The 12,702-nt window shown below is 35.9% G+C and overlaps 1 protein-coding gene across 2 annotated transcripts in view; it reads left to right on the top strand.

Annotated features, from left to right (window-relative positions):
• The window catches only part of EIF6A (Translation initiation factor IF6), a 43,283-nt gene extending 31,116 nt beyond the window's left edge, over positions 1–12,167 (top strand). For both annotated transcript variants that reach the window (XM_089818426.1, XM_089818425.1), the window contains exons 7-8: positions 11,229–11,339; positions 11,711–12,167. In XM_089818426.1, coding sequence (XP_089674552.1) covers positions 11,229–11,339; positions 11,711–11,968 — 369 coding nt within the window. In that variant the 3' untranslated portion in view covers positions 11,969–12,167. The remainder of the gene's footprint in view (positions 1–11,228; positions 11,340–11,710) is intronic.
• Positions 12,168–12,702: the final 535 nt, after the last annotated feature.

Raw genomic sequence — 12,702 nt, 5'->3', positions numbered from 1 at the left:
GATTTCCACCATGATTTGACATCTTCTCTTTCACTTAAAACATATAATTGCTTTGTAGACTTTGCCCCTACTTACCTTGTGATCACTTAAATGACTTTCTTTGCACTAATTTGGCCATCTCAAGGAGGCAGAAATCTGAATCTCAGAAGATTGAAGGTGGGAATCTCAGAAGATTGAAGGTGGGAATCTCAAAGATCATAATTGCGGCAGTTACCCTTAACAAAACCAGTATTCTTCCTTCCTTTCATATTTCAAGCTCAACTTATCATAAAGAAGGGGCATAATTGTAAGCTTGGCCCAAAATCCTTATTCACTCCTCAATCATAAAACTTCCTACTTCTTGACTAAACTTTTTTCCTTCACCCTGACTTAGGCGATAGAATGCTTCAAAACATCACCCAAGACCCCTGTACAAAATCTAGGACTTAACAAAACCACATTGTCATTGCAGGAGAAAAAGACATAACAGGAGTCTCCATTTGCAATGGGGTGATGATGTGAAAATCTCACCAGGGAGTAGAGTGATGCAGCCACATGGAGGTGGGCTGTAGCATAAAACTGCATTAGGAGCAGATGGGCCTCCCAGCTTGAGGTTTTCTTACATACCTCAGGAATGAAGTAGAAGACAAACACCTCTATCCCTAGCACAGATCTGCAGAAGGAACAAAGTGTCCTGTGAAGTGATGATTCTAGATGTGATTACATTATCAGAAAACAACTGAGAAAATAAAAGCCCAATGAACTGTAAAGATTCCTTCATAGATGTTGCAATTCGACAACTGGCAGAGCCCTACAACAATATACCACTATCAAGTAGACACAGTAATGTACCATGCATTATGCATTGTAATTAGTGACCTGAAAATGGAAAAAGTACATACCAATTTTTTTTGTGTAGATTCTGGTTTCCTTCCATTTTTTCTATTGCTGTGCAATTAAATTGCCTCTAAATATAAAAAATAACATTTATTTTTTAATTTTTAATGCATTTTTGGATTCTTAAATTTCCCTCAGTTAAAACTTGATTTTTGCTACAGTTCCAGTCTCTTTAGAAGTGAAGTCCACACACAATTGAGGGGGTGGGGGATTAAACCATGCACGACACAATGACTTGTTGACTAGGGAAACCCTTGATCAAAGGGAGAAACCTGGTGTGGATAGCACCCACAAGATAGCGTACTAATATATAGGTTTCTTTTGAAAGGGTATGACCCTATTAAGAGTCAATTACAACGGAATCAGTACACCAATCCCTGTTTAATGACAGTTTCCTGTAATGAGACTTTGAACCTTTGTTAGAAGATTCTAACCCAGTTAAAGGTTAACAGGGAAACAACTAGACCTACTGTCTAAATTGCTCTAGCAAGTATGAAGATCTATTCTTCAAGATAACATATCTAATATTCTGAACTGACTGTACTGCAACATACTTGCCCATATAGTTCCTTTGAAGCTCAATTCTACATATCAAACCAATCTTTTCTTTTCTTTAATTATCCAATCTTTAAGCTCGTATCAAATCACCATACATGTGATAGATGGATCATCACTATAATAGCCAACCAAAGGAATACATCTTTACATTATACCCTTCTCAAATAATTAATTAGGTCGGCTTGTTAGAGCTTCCCTAGTGAACAATTAATTACATAGGATCTTACTAAGACATGCACGCTTTCTTAAGCATCATTACAATTATTACATTAAGGTTTCAACATGTCACAATACAATTAACACTTTATACAATGAAACAACACTTTGCACCAACCAAGTCAACTGCCAGTAAAACATTTCACACATTTCACTTCAGCAACCTCTCTAAAATGATCTCTAAGATTTGTTAACACGAACTGTTAGTGAACAGATTTGCACTTCAGAAAAATCAACATGAAATAACTGCTGATGCCCCAACGTAAGTGCAATCCTCACTAACAGTTGGATACGTTATCATTGAATTGCTAACCTTTCTCTGAATTTTACCAGGTACAGCTTCCCATGCAGGATTTGCAATGAATTAATTAAACTACAAACTGAAGTGCTTTTGACCCGAAAGCAATAAAGGAAATCAACATCCACTCATAGCCATGATGCGGATGCAGGTGAAACTTGCAAAGGAAAAGATGAGAGAGAGGAGAGAACAAGTGACACAAAGGCCACTCAATCAACTTTCTACTACTAAGAAGAAGGAACAGATTCAAAAGTTTCCCTTTGGAAATACAAATGGAGAAAACTGAAATATTACACCAATAATATATATATATATATATATAAAATCAGTTTGTATTCAAAGTCAATCAGAACAGTTAAAAGAACAATCATATTTTAATGAAAACATTGTATATCACAGATTCAATGAAATCTTCCCTTTGAATAAGATACAAAAACAATTGACATCAAAGGCCAAATTTCTCTGCATCAAGATTACGTTTGAAAACAAAAATGAAAAATTTGTCTCCTATCTTCTTTGTCAGTAAAAATTCTCCCTTCCTTATTGGCAAAAGCGGAACCCCCTCTTAGTCAAGCCTTTTACAATTAATAGGCATGGACAGATGTTATTCAGTTTTCAGAACTGAATGTTGAGATCATATGATTCTCGACTACTGTCTAATTCCCACGGCTTTCATTTTATTATTATACCATTTACAAATGTGTGCCCACTAAAGCATTAAAAATATGACCTTGTATTAAAAAGACATCAGTCTTGCTATTGGTGATTAAGTGGCATAGATAGGATGTGTCTTGCTTTTAATAGATATTGAGATATGTCTTTCCACTGCACTTTCTTCACTGCCAATCCATCTGGCCCATATATGATTTCAAACCAGTTCTATACTGCTAACCCATGTAATTTGTCAAAATTTCCAAATGCCACATTAGATAATTCTCATGCTCTGCAGTGTCGGATCAAATAGTGCCTTCAAAGCTTATACACTCTGATGTATCTTTCCAAACGGCTTCTCTGTGTTTCCTATAGCTTCAGGGACTGTTGCATTTTTACAGAGAAGCGCGATCTTTATCTCAAATGTCACTAAGTCGGTGATGTGATTCGAAGAGACCTGTTATAATGAACCAAGTTTGATATATTTATTTGAGGGTACAGCATATCGTTTGGAATCATCCGTGTTTCTATTTTGATTTTTCCATTGTGTTCGAACAACTCACAACACAATGAATTTGCGGGAGGGCTTAATCATGATATTGGGGGAGTTGATTTCAAGAACATTATCAAGGTCATGCTCTGTTGTGGTGTATCCTTCAAACAATTTGATTGTCACCATAGAGAAACATTAGGCGGCCGCTGTGAGAGGTGGTTGCGCTGGTGATCATGAAGGACAGTCGCTATCGGGTCTGGCTCATCAAACATCTTCTAAACAACAGTTCATAAAATTAACAATTCAAGTTGCTGGTGTAGTGTTGTAATGCAATATTCAATGAGATTATGCGAACTGATGAATTCATAACCATAAGTGACTATCCTTTTTGACTGTGCCACTAAGTGACATTTTCTAATTAGGATCGATCATCATGTGGGAGCAGAAGTTGCATTGACATTTGGTCAAGCACTTCATAGTCTATCCCCACCATCCTGACAAGGCAGCAAGCCACAATCAACAATTGGCTGACTTTCAAAAGGGTGGCCCCTGCATAGATTCCAACACCTAAAGATACCGCTGTGCAGACCACAAGAACAATGAGAGTTGCATCTCATAATGGTGAAATTGAGTCCCCTTGGCCACAATGTTCATATTTGCTGGAGGATCCACTATGGACTTTTAGCCGTGTGGATGGGCATTTTGTCAAACTGATTGCATACATTCTGGATGTAAACCTGACCATGAGTTGATAAAGGCACAGGAACATCCCATCTTCAGTTTCTTTCCTTGAATAATCAGGGTTCCATTTCAATTAGAAAATCCCAACGCCAAACCTTTCACAATAGATGTTGTAATTGGGATGCTTTGATTTAGCCACAAGGTTATGCTGGCAAAAGAAAACCCATCTTGCATGCATCAAGTCCTTAATGGGCTCTAAGTCCAAGAGTACAAACTCATTAACATGGTTGAGGATGCCGACAGCTGGAAGGTGTGAAGGAAATGCAGCGAGTGATCATAAGATTGAGTATAAGGATTGATGCTCCCAAAATTACATCACAACCCAACCTCTTTTTATATCAATGCCATGAATTTACCCTTTATCCGCATATCATAATTAGACTTTAAGTTTTGATATTTCTTCAAGCCAACTTAGGGTCATAGTTATCTATTATGAATTTATGATCTCATGGGGCCTGGATTTGTGCAATTTCAAAATATGTTCACCGATACATATATGTTTCCCTTGCTTTAAACTCATTTGCGTAGATTAGACCCATTGAACCGGCAATCTTAAAGATCCGGATAATCCATTAGAACCCGCATTTTGAACTGATATGAACCATTTGGAGCCTGCAATTGTACCATTCGAACCATTTTGAACTTTATGAATCTATTCAGACCATCCTGAACTAGTATATATTAGTCTAAACCAATCTGAACCATTCGTACCAGAGAACCACCGAACTTGGGGTTTTGAACCATTTGAACTGTGAACCCCAGCACTGAACTTGTAAACTAGTTGAACCTGAGAACCCATTGAACTGGTTTGGACCTTTGGTTTAGGAAGTTCAACGACCTTTATTTTCACTTATCCAGGTTTCTAAGTAGCAAATTAAAGGGAAAAGTAGTAGAATAACGATTTGTGAATAAAGGGGTTTACTTAAAATTTTAAAGGAGGGGTCCATATGGGGACTAACATGAACATAACATCACAAACATGTCTTCAACCAAAATCCAAGGTCATTGTCCCTAATTCCATCTTGCTAATAAGATACAACCAATTTCCCAACAACTGTATATGACAACATTTCCTGCACATTGGTCTGTTACCAGTCTTTACCAAATGATCTCTAACTCGGCTACTACTTATCACAAACATAATGAGCATAGATGTAGCATCTATGCTGATTCATGAATATATTCTTAAGCTCACATAGCTTAACCTTTTCTGTGCCAGCTTCGTTGTTCCAATAATCCTTTGGGATGTACAATATCTCTGTTTGTCATGAACTCAAGAACATATGTTGTCGTCAACAACAAAACCTGTCATCAATACAACACATAACCAACAGATTCAAGCACCAACCAGACCAGTATTCCTAATATAGTCTGCATCCAAGGCATCTCTGACTCGGGATGCACACCCAATATGATCATACCGAGGGCCTTGATCCACAGACTTAGGATGGAGTTGAAGATGAAAATGTATAAATAATGACAAAAATACAATGAGACTTTTAAAACAAGATGGAACTTCTTGGTTGCATTGCTATAAGAATATTTTAGTATCCTAGGTTCTGGCTATATTTAGCTTGTTCTTCCTTAACTTAGTATACTCCAATGTTGCATGGCTACTTGTACCCACACCCTTGGTACAGGTACCCACATACCCAAGTACAGGGTACACTTATCTCAAGTACCAAGTACCCGGTGGAGAGCATCATAGCTAAGGACCTTGATTAAGATTTCTGATTTTTTTTTTGGGTTTTTTGTTTGCGTATCAGCTTGTTGTTCATCAAGTTTAACTCAATACCTAATCAGTTTGAAACTTTGATACAATATTGATTAGCAATAATCTTTATCACTGTTCATGTCAGAACTTTATCATTTGCAATATGTCATTGCCATATGATTTATGGTGTTCTTGTTCATGTTTAAAGTCTGCCTTCTCTGTTATGCATCTAAACATTTATCATATATTTTATAACAAACATATAACAAATCTGAAACTGAAAACAATACATTACATATGCAAACTTTATCACTGTTCTTGTTTTGAAAAATCATTGTCATGACTCATAATTTCAGATTTTCTATAAATATGAAAGTATAATTAAAAATAAAGTTTGACATATCCAAGTACCCCCAGGGCCCCTAATTTGAAAAATAGCTGTACTGGTACCCTAAATACCTCAAGTATCTCATTCCCCATGCTCATTTAGACTTTCTTTTTAGTTCTCTCAATCAGTTCTATTTTTAGTACATGTCTTTATTTTGACAACTTTGCATTTTTACTTAATGTTTTTTATAGCATTTGTAAACTCTTTTAAGTGCATGTATTGTTGATTCAATCAATTCCTTCTTTTAAAGTTTCATGGTATCAAAGCAGGAGCTGATCTAGTATGACTCTTGTTGATGCGAGTTTTGTATCACTTACAAAACATATTAGGATTTGAATATTCGATATGGGATATCAAACATGCAACTCCTCTCTTGAAAAGTTAATGCTCATGAGACATAACTCCAATGTTCCTTACGGCGTTGGATACTCGCTTAGTTTTATCGATGTGATTCGCTAGTAATCACGTAGGCGGCCTTACGCAAATTGTTGAGGATGACTTGGACTTTGGTGGGATGAAGGTGATGGTGGCTTGGTTTGTGAAATGTGCGGGTGGCAGATAATGTTGATGGTAATGATGATGGAGGGTGTGTCTGCCAATGATGATTTTGATGGAAAGTGGTGGTGGTGGAAGGTGAATGGATGAGTTCTATCACTTAACTTACTTCTCTAAGCTTCGACTACCCAACTACTCACTATTCTACTCCTATTCCTATGAATGGAAGGATAGCAAATGGACGAGAATCAAACCTAATGAGAGCTGACCAGCGGCCTCACTTCCACAAGTGCAATGATTCAAAGGAATAATAAACTAGTTTACTACACAAAGCTTCCCAACCACTAGCATCCCTATCAAACATTTACCAATGCTACCATACAACTATCCATCTATTTTACTCTCACTTAAACAACTTGAAATGAAATTTGCTTCAAAAACTTGAAAGCAAATCTAACTATAAGTGGAAGTAGGAAACATGCGATAATGCCCTATGTTCTTAATCCACATGCAAATCGCAACAATGAAAAAGAGAGCAATTTTGGTATTATCTTCGCAACAATTTCTCCAACACTTTACAAATGAGAGCAAATGGCCTTTTATAGGGGCCAAAAATACAATGGACGGTGGAGATCAAAACAAGATCAACGATCTAGATTGGATTCTCAAAACCTTAATTAGGGTTGCCACCCCATTGGCCAATGAGAAGATGCCACCTCATCAATGGACCAATGAAAAAAGTGCAAAAAGTGGCAACCAATGAGAAGACACCAAAATGGTGGCCAATTAGAAATAGACACTTGTCCTATTCTAGAAGAAAGAGAAATTTGCCACTTGGGCTTACATCAAATAATCTTCTAATATAAATCTTCCCTTTTCTTTTATTTTCTTAGCTAAGGCAATGAACTTAGCTAGCCCTTCATTAACTTCTTCCATAAGAGGACAAGGTGTGTGCTTCGTCTTGAGTTCCGTTGACTTCACCACGCTGCTTGTTGCTTGTAGTATCCTTTCGTGATCCTTCTCATATTCTTTCGCAAATCCAATAAAAGCACCGAGGGAGGAAAGGGTGCCTAAATGCTTTTTCTTGATAGCAACCTTTCCCAACTCATCCAACCTCGATCCAAAATCTGTCTAACTGACATCCTCTTCTCTGATATCCTCAAGATCAAGTGCCACCCCAACGTCGCTCATCATGGTTGAAATGGAAGTTTTGACACTTGGGTTGTGATGTGCAACTGCCTTTTGTATATCTTTTTATGGTACCGCCATTGGTATTGGTTATTCGCCTCATTTTCGAAAAGGGTGTTTTGGGTATCATATCCTCTTTGTCTTTCTTAGTGTTTTGCCCCCTCAGGATTCTTGCTTGTACTAACATCCTCCATCTTGTCGCCCTATTACGGGATGGTAAAGTGGTGGACAATTAGACGAGCAGAACCAAGGGAAGCAATCCTTAAACTAGAACGAAAGAAAGATGTTAGCTTAAGGACCCCTTGCAACTCTAAATGATTTGAAATTACCTTTACCAATAGCCAAGGGGGATTGTCCTTCCTTTAGTTTTCCCTTCATCCGTATCATGTCCACTGTACCGATATTGGTGTCGGTTATTTTCTTCATTCTCGAGAAGAAGGGTGTTTTGGGCATCATATCCTCTTTGTCTTTCTTAGTGTTTGTCCTCTTGGGATTCTTACTTGCACTAACACCCTCCGTACTCGTCGCCCTATTACGGGATGGTAGAGTGGTGGACCAAAAGGCAAGTAGAACCAAGGGAAGCAATCCTTAGATTAGAACAAAAGAAGGAAGTTAGCTTAAGGACCCTTTGCAACTCTAAATGATGAAAATTCACCTTAACCAATAATCTTACGACGACTTTTCGGAATTAGGACTAGAGCTCAAGAACTTCAAACCCACTTGCAAATTAGAAATTTATCATGTAATTCACCTCCAAATAAAATTACCCAACTTAGGCCAAAAATCGCAGCTTTTTGCAAAAATTAGAATTTTATCTTCCACAAATTTCGGCTCCCACAAAATTCGGCTCTCACAAATTTCGCCCTCCACAAAATTTGCCAAGCAAGAAGAGTGTAGATTTGCTCTTGCAAAATCGCCAACACCTTGAGAAGGAGAAGTGAGGAGGAAATGGGAGAGAGGCCTCCTCTTATACCCAACTTTCTTACTCCCTCCAAGTTGGCCGACTTGGACCCTGGGAGCAAGAAAAACAATAATTAATGCAAAATTATGGCTCACAATTAAATACTTAGCTTAAAACTTAATTTTGCCAAAAGGAAAATTGCACTTCTAAATTGCCATTTAACTCCAATTTGCAAAAAGAAATTAAATGGTGCCTTGGAGATGTTAGATATTTTCATTTAATGAGGATTTAATAATTAATACGTCACTAAAATTGGATTTTGGCTAACCAAAAGCCACTTTTCAATATTAAATTACCAATTTCATTAAAGGCAAAAAGTTTTCAAGGCAATTTTAATCTATTAAAGCCAATTTTTTGCAATTTTAATTGAAATCGATTTAGCTAAGCAATTTTAGCTTTTTAACACAAATAAAATTATTTCTCTAGAGCCTAAAATCGATTTTGCAATTTAGCCTCATTTCAACAAAATTAAAATTTTCACAAAAGAAAAATTTGAGATTTTCCAAAACTTAAGTCTAACAAAATTTTTTCTTTTTGAAAGATTATTCAAATTTACACAATTATATCCAGATTTTCAAAGGAAAACGTCTAAGTACAAATTTACAATTTTATCCTGTCAAGTTGGAATTAACTTTGAAATTTGTTCGGCCTAAGGATAGAATTGGTGGCTCCAGAAAATCAAGTAAAAAAGAAAAAGGGTGAAAATAAGCTAAGTCTCTCCCACTACCTTGAAGGTGTCCAAGGCTCAAAAATCTCGAAAAATCAAAAAAATGTTGGACAATCCAAAAATTTGCCAAGGCAGCTTAAAAAAAGGGGGTCCCCAAAAATTTTGAGGCGATGGTGTGAGAATCTCACAACAAATTCCTTATGGGAGGGTTTTAAAAAAGTTATTCAAAATTTTTCTATTGGGTTTTATTAAATTTTCCTTTTGTAGGGTATTAATAAGTTTTCCTCAATTTTTTTGGTGGGTTCTAATAAAATTCTTTCCCTTCAAAAAAAACTCTGCAGGGTTAAAATATTTCTCCAAAAAAATATTTTGTGGATTTTAATATTTTTTTATCCAATTTTAGGGTTTATAATTTTTTCCCATCAAAAAAAATATTAAAAATTATATGGAGGGTTTATAATTTTTCCTAATTTGCTCCAGTATATCTTGGTTAGGTATCTTGTAGTTTAGAAGAGCTCATTGGTTTCTGTTGGGTTTTACCATTTTCCCCTAAAAATGATATATTGTATGCTAATTTTTATCTTGGACTTTTCGAAGAGCTCTGTGTTTGAACATGATTGATACTTTACTGAAAAAACGTGTTTAGTTTTGGTCAATTTTTCTTTCAAATTTTGTTTCTGGTTTCTGTAATTTGCAAAGTTTGTGTGGGATTTTCTATCAGGTGTTTCTAATTTAGGGTTTTAATCATTTTTTTCAAGACAAAATGATACTTTGTTATCTTCAAATCATGGAATCTTGCAGTAGAAACATTTGGAGGGTTTTCCATTTTTCTTCAAAATCGTGGTAGTTGTTCTTGGTGTGTCTCTGTCTACAAGGAAGGGCAGCTCAATTATACAACATCAGGTTGGATGTTTTGTGATGATTTCTAGTTCAAAGGTTTTGCGAATTCTGAGAGAGTTAGTGGCAAACTTACCTCAGTGGTAAAGTTAGTGGCAGGGTATGGTCTCTTGTTGCAAACCATTCCGAAGAAGAGGACAACATTTTTTTTTTGGATTACTCTTGATCATTGACATTCTACAAATTTGGAGAGGGTCTTAGTAGCAGCGAAGTGGTCTAAAGGGTCTATAACCACAAGACATGTATAGTCTTCTGCAAGGTAGTTGATAGAATGAACATTAAGGGAGGGTATTAGAATATGTTTGGTATCTTAGGTTATTTATCTAAAGGGTCTATAACCACAAGACATGTATAGTCTTCTGCAAGGTAGTTGATAGAATGAACATTAAGGGAGGGTATTAGAATGTATTTGGTATCTTAGGTTATTTCTATATTTTGCTTATTTGGTATCTTAGGTTATTTCTATATTTTGCTCATTCTTCTAGAATCTTAATGGTCCTTTTCTTTTAGTTCTCTTAATTAGTTTTATTTTTAGATGTCATCTTTACTTAGACAACTTTTTCTTTTTAGTAAACACTTTTTATAGCGTTGTAAACTCTTATTGTGTGTATTGTTAACACAATCAATTCTGTTTTTTAAAGTTTCAAGATGTATTCTCAGTTATCCTGTTAGAGAACTAATTGTTGAATAAGGGATGGCGATGTTTAATATCAGATCTAGAAAATTTGGGAGTTTATTTGTTTTACTGGACTGTTAGTTTATATGAATTTCTTTCTTTGCGTGAATTGTGGATCTTTTCAAAGATGAGTGTTTCTAAACTCAATATGAATAAAGAAAGCTGGTTATTAAATATATTTGTTGTGAAGAAACTATTGATGGCATGCTTTGTCTATGCTCTTATTGTTATGTAGTTCCATCTTCCATTTCCACTATCATTGCTGGATGACTGATTGCTATTATATTTAAAGTTTACCCAGTAACGTGATATTGAATAAGTTTTATATTATTTGGTCATATTTCAATGTAATGTTACATTGTGATACATTGGGTCCAATTTTAATATGATTCAGCATTTTATGGTCCAGGAGACAGAAGAACTGATAGCAGATGTTCTAGGAGTTGAGGTTTTTAGGCAAACCATTGCTGGAAATATTCTTGTTGGCAGTTATGGTGTGCTTTCTAACCGAGGGGGGCTGGTAAGAATCAATATTTTTCATGGTCAGACAACATCTAATACTTAAATTTCGCTTCCTAGATAAAAATTACCACTTTTAGGCATTGGTTTGTTCAAAACTTGAAGTCATTATTTTGTAAATGTTTGTTTGCTGTTCATGTTTAGTGTGCTTCTTAACCGGGGAAGCCTGGTAAGAATTAATATAAAACTTGCTCAGACAAAATCTAATACTTAAATTGGGCTAGCTGGAGAAACTCTCTTTTAGTAACGAACTTGTTCAAACTTGGAATTCATCATATTGTATATGATTGTGTTGATGTTCATATTTTGTAGTTCATATTCTGTAGCAAATTCACATCGGAGACCAGCTCAATTCTGTTGTTGTCTTGAAAGGTACATCCACACACATCCATTGAAGATCTAGATGAGTTATCAACACTCCTCCAAGTGCCACTTGTAGCAGGCACTGTCAATCGTGGAAGTGAAGTTGTGGCTGCTGGAATGATTGTAAATGATTGGACTGCTTTCTGCGGATTGGACACAACAGCAACTGAGTTGTCAGTTATTGAAAGTGTTTTCAAATTGAGAGAATCACAGCCTAGTGCAATAGTTGATGAGATGAGAAAATCATTGATTGACAGCTTTGTCTAAGTCTCTTACAATGTGTACCATTAGGCGTTTTATGAAAAGAATATGGTGGACACGACAACCTTGCTAAGCAGTTTGAATTGAATAGGTTTTGGCATAAATTTGGAACAAAGCATTTGATGCTGTAATAAATTTGATAAGCAGCTTGAATTATAATTATATGTTGGCCTGAATTCCAATTATAAGCACAAATTTTAGCTAAGTTTTGTTAGAAAGATAGAGATCTGATTTTAAAGAAATTCGACCATGCTAATTGTTAACCATTAATCTAATGTCTGGGCACTAGGCCCACTAAATTAGTCTGTTCCTTAAAAGTTCATATCTATCTGGTCTTCTCAACATTTTCTCTCAAGTTTGTCTCTTTCCTTATCATAGCAATTTCAGAATTTAATCAAAACGTCAACTTGCACCATATCTGTTCTAGAGTATTCATTCCTTTTGATACGTAACCTTCAGTTAAGCAGGCATCTCATCGAGAAAATTTAACTTGAAGGAGGAAAAACTCCTACAAGAAGGAAAACCACTGTCATGTCAAAATAATCATGACAGTAGATCAGATGTCCAAATAGCGTTCTGGAGTGTACATGCATGGCATGACAAGAATTTTCTTGCAATTATTGAAGCAGTTTATTAAAAATCTGTTATTATAGATGCATACATTTTGTATCACCAACCTGACAGGGCAGTCCATAAAAAGCTTGGTAATTCTCAGACATACTCAAGTCAGAGAGATTTTC

Source organism: Cupressus sempervirens, chromosome 3, assembly GCF_028749045.1.
Source record: "Cupressus sempervirens isolate cs-2001-9-10 chromosome 3, ASM2874904v1, whole genome shotgun sequence".
In the NCBI taxonomy this organism is placed as follows: Eukaryota; Viridiplantae; Streptophyta; class Pinopsida; order Cupressales; family Cupressaceae; genus Cupressus; species Cupressus sempervirens.
The sequence above is the reverse complement of the archived record's forward strand: the minus strand, read 5'-3'. Positions and strand labels throughout refer to the sequence as shown.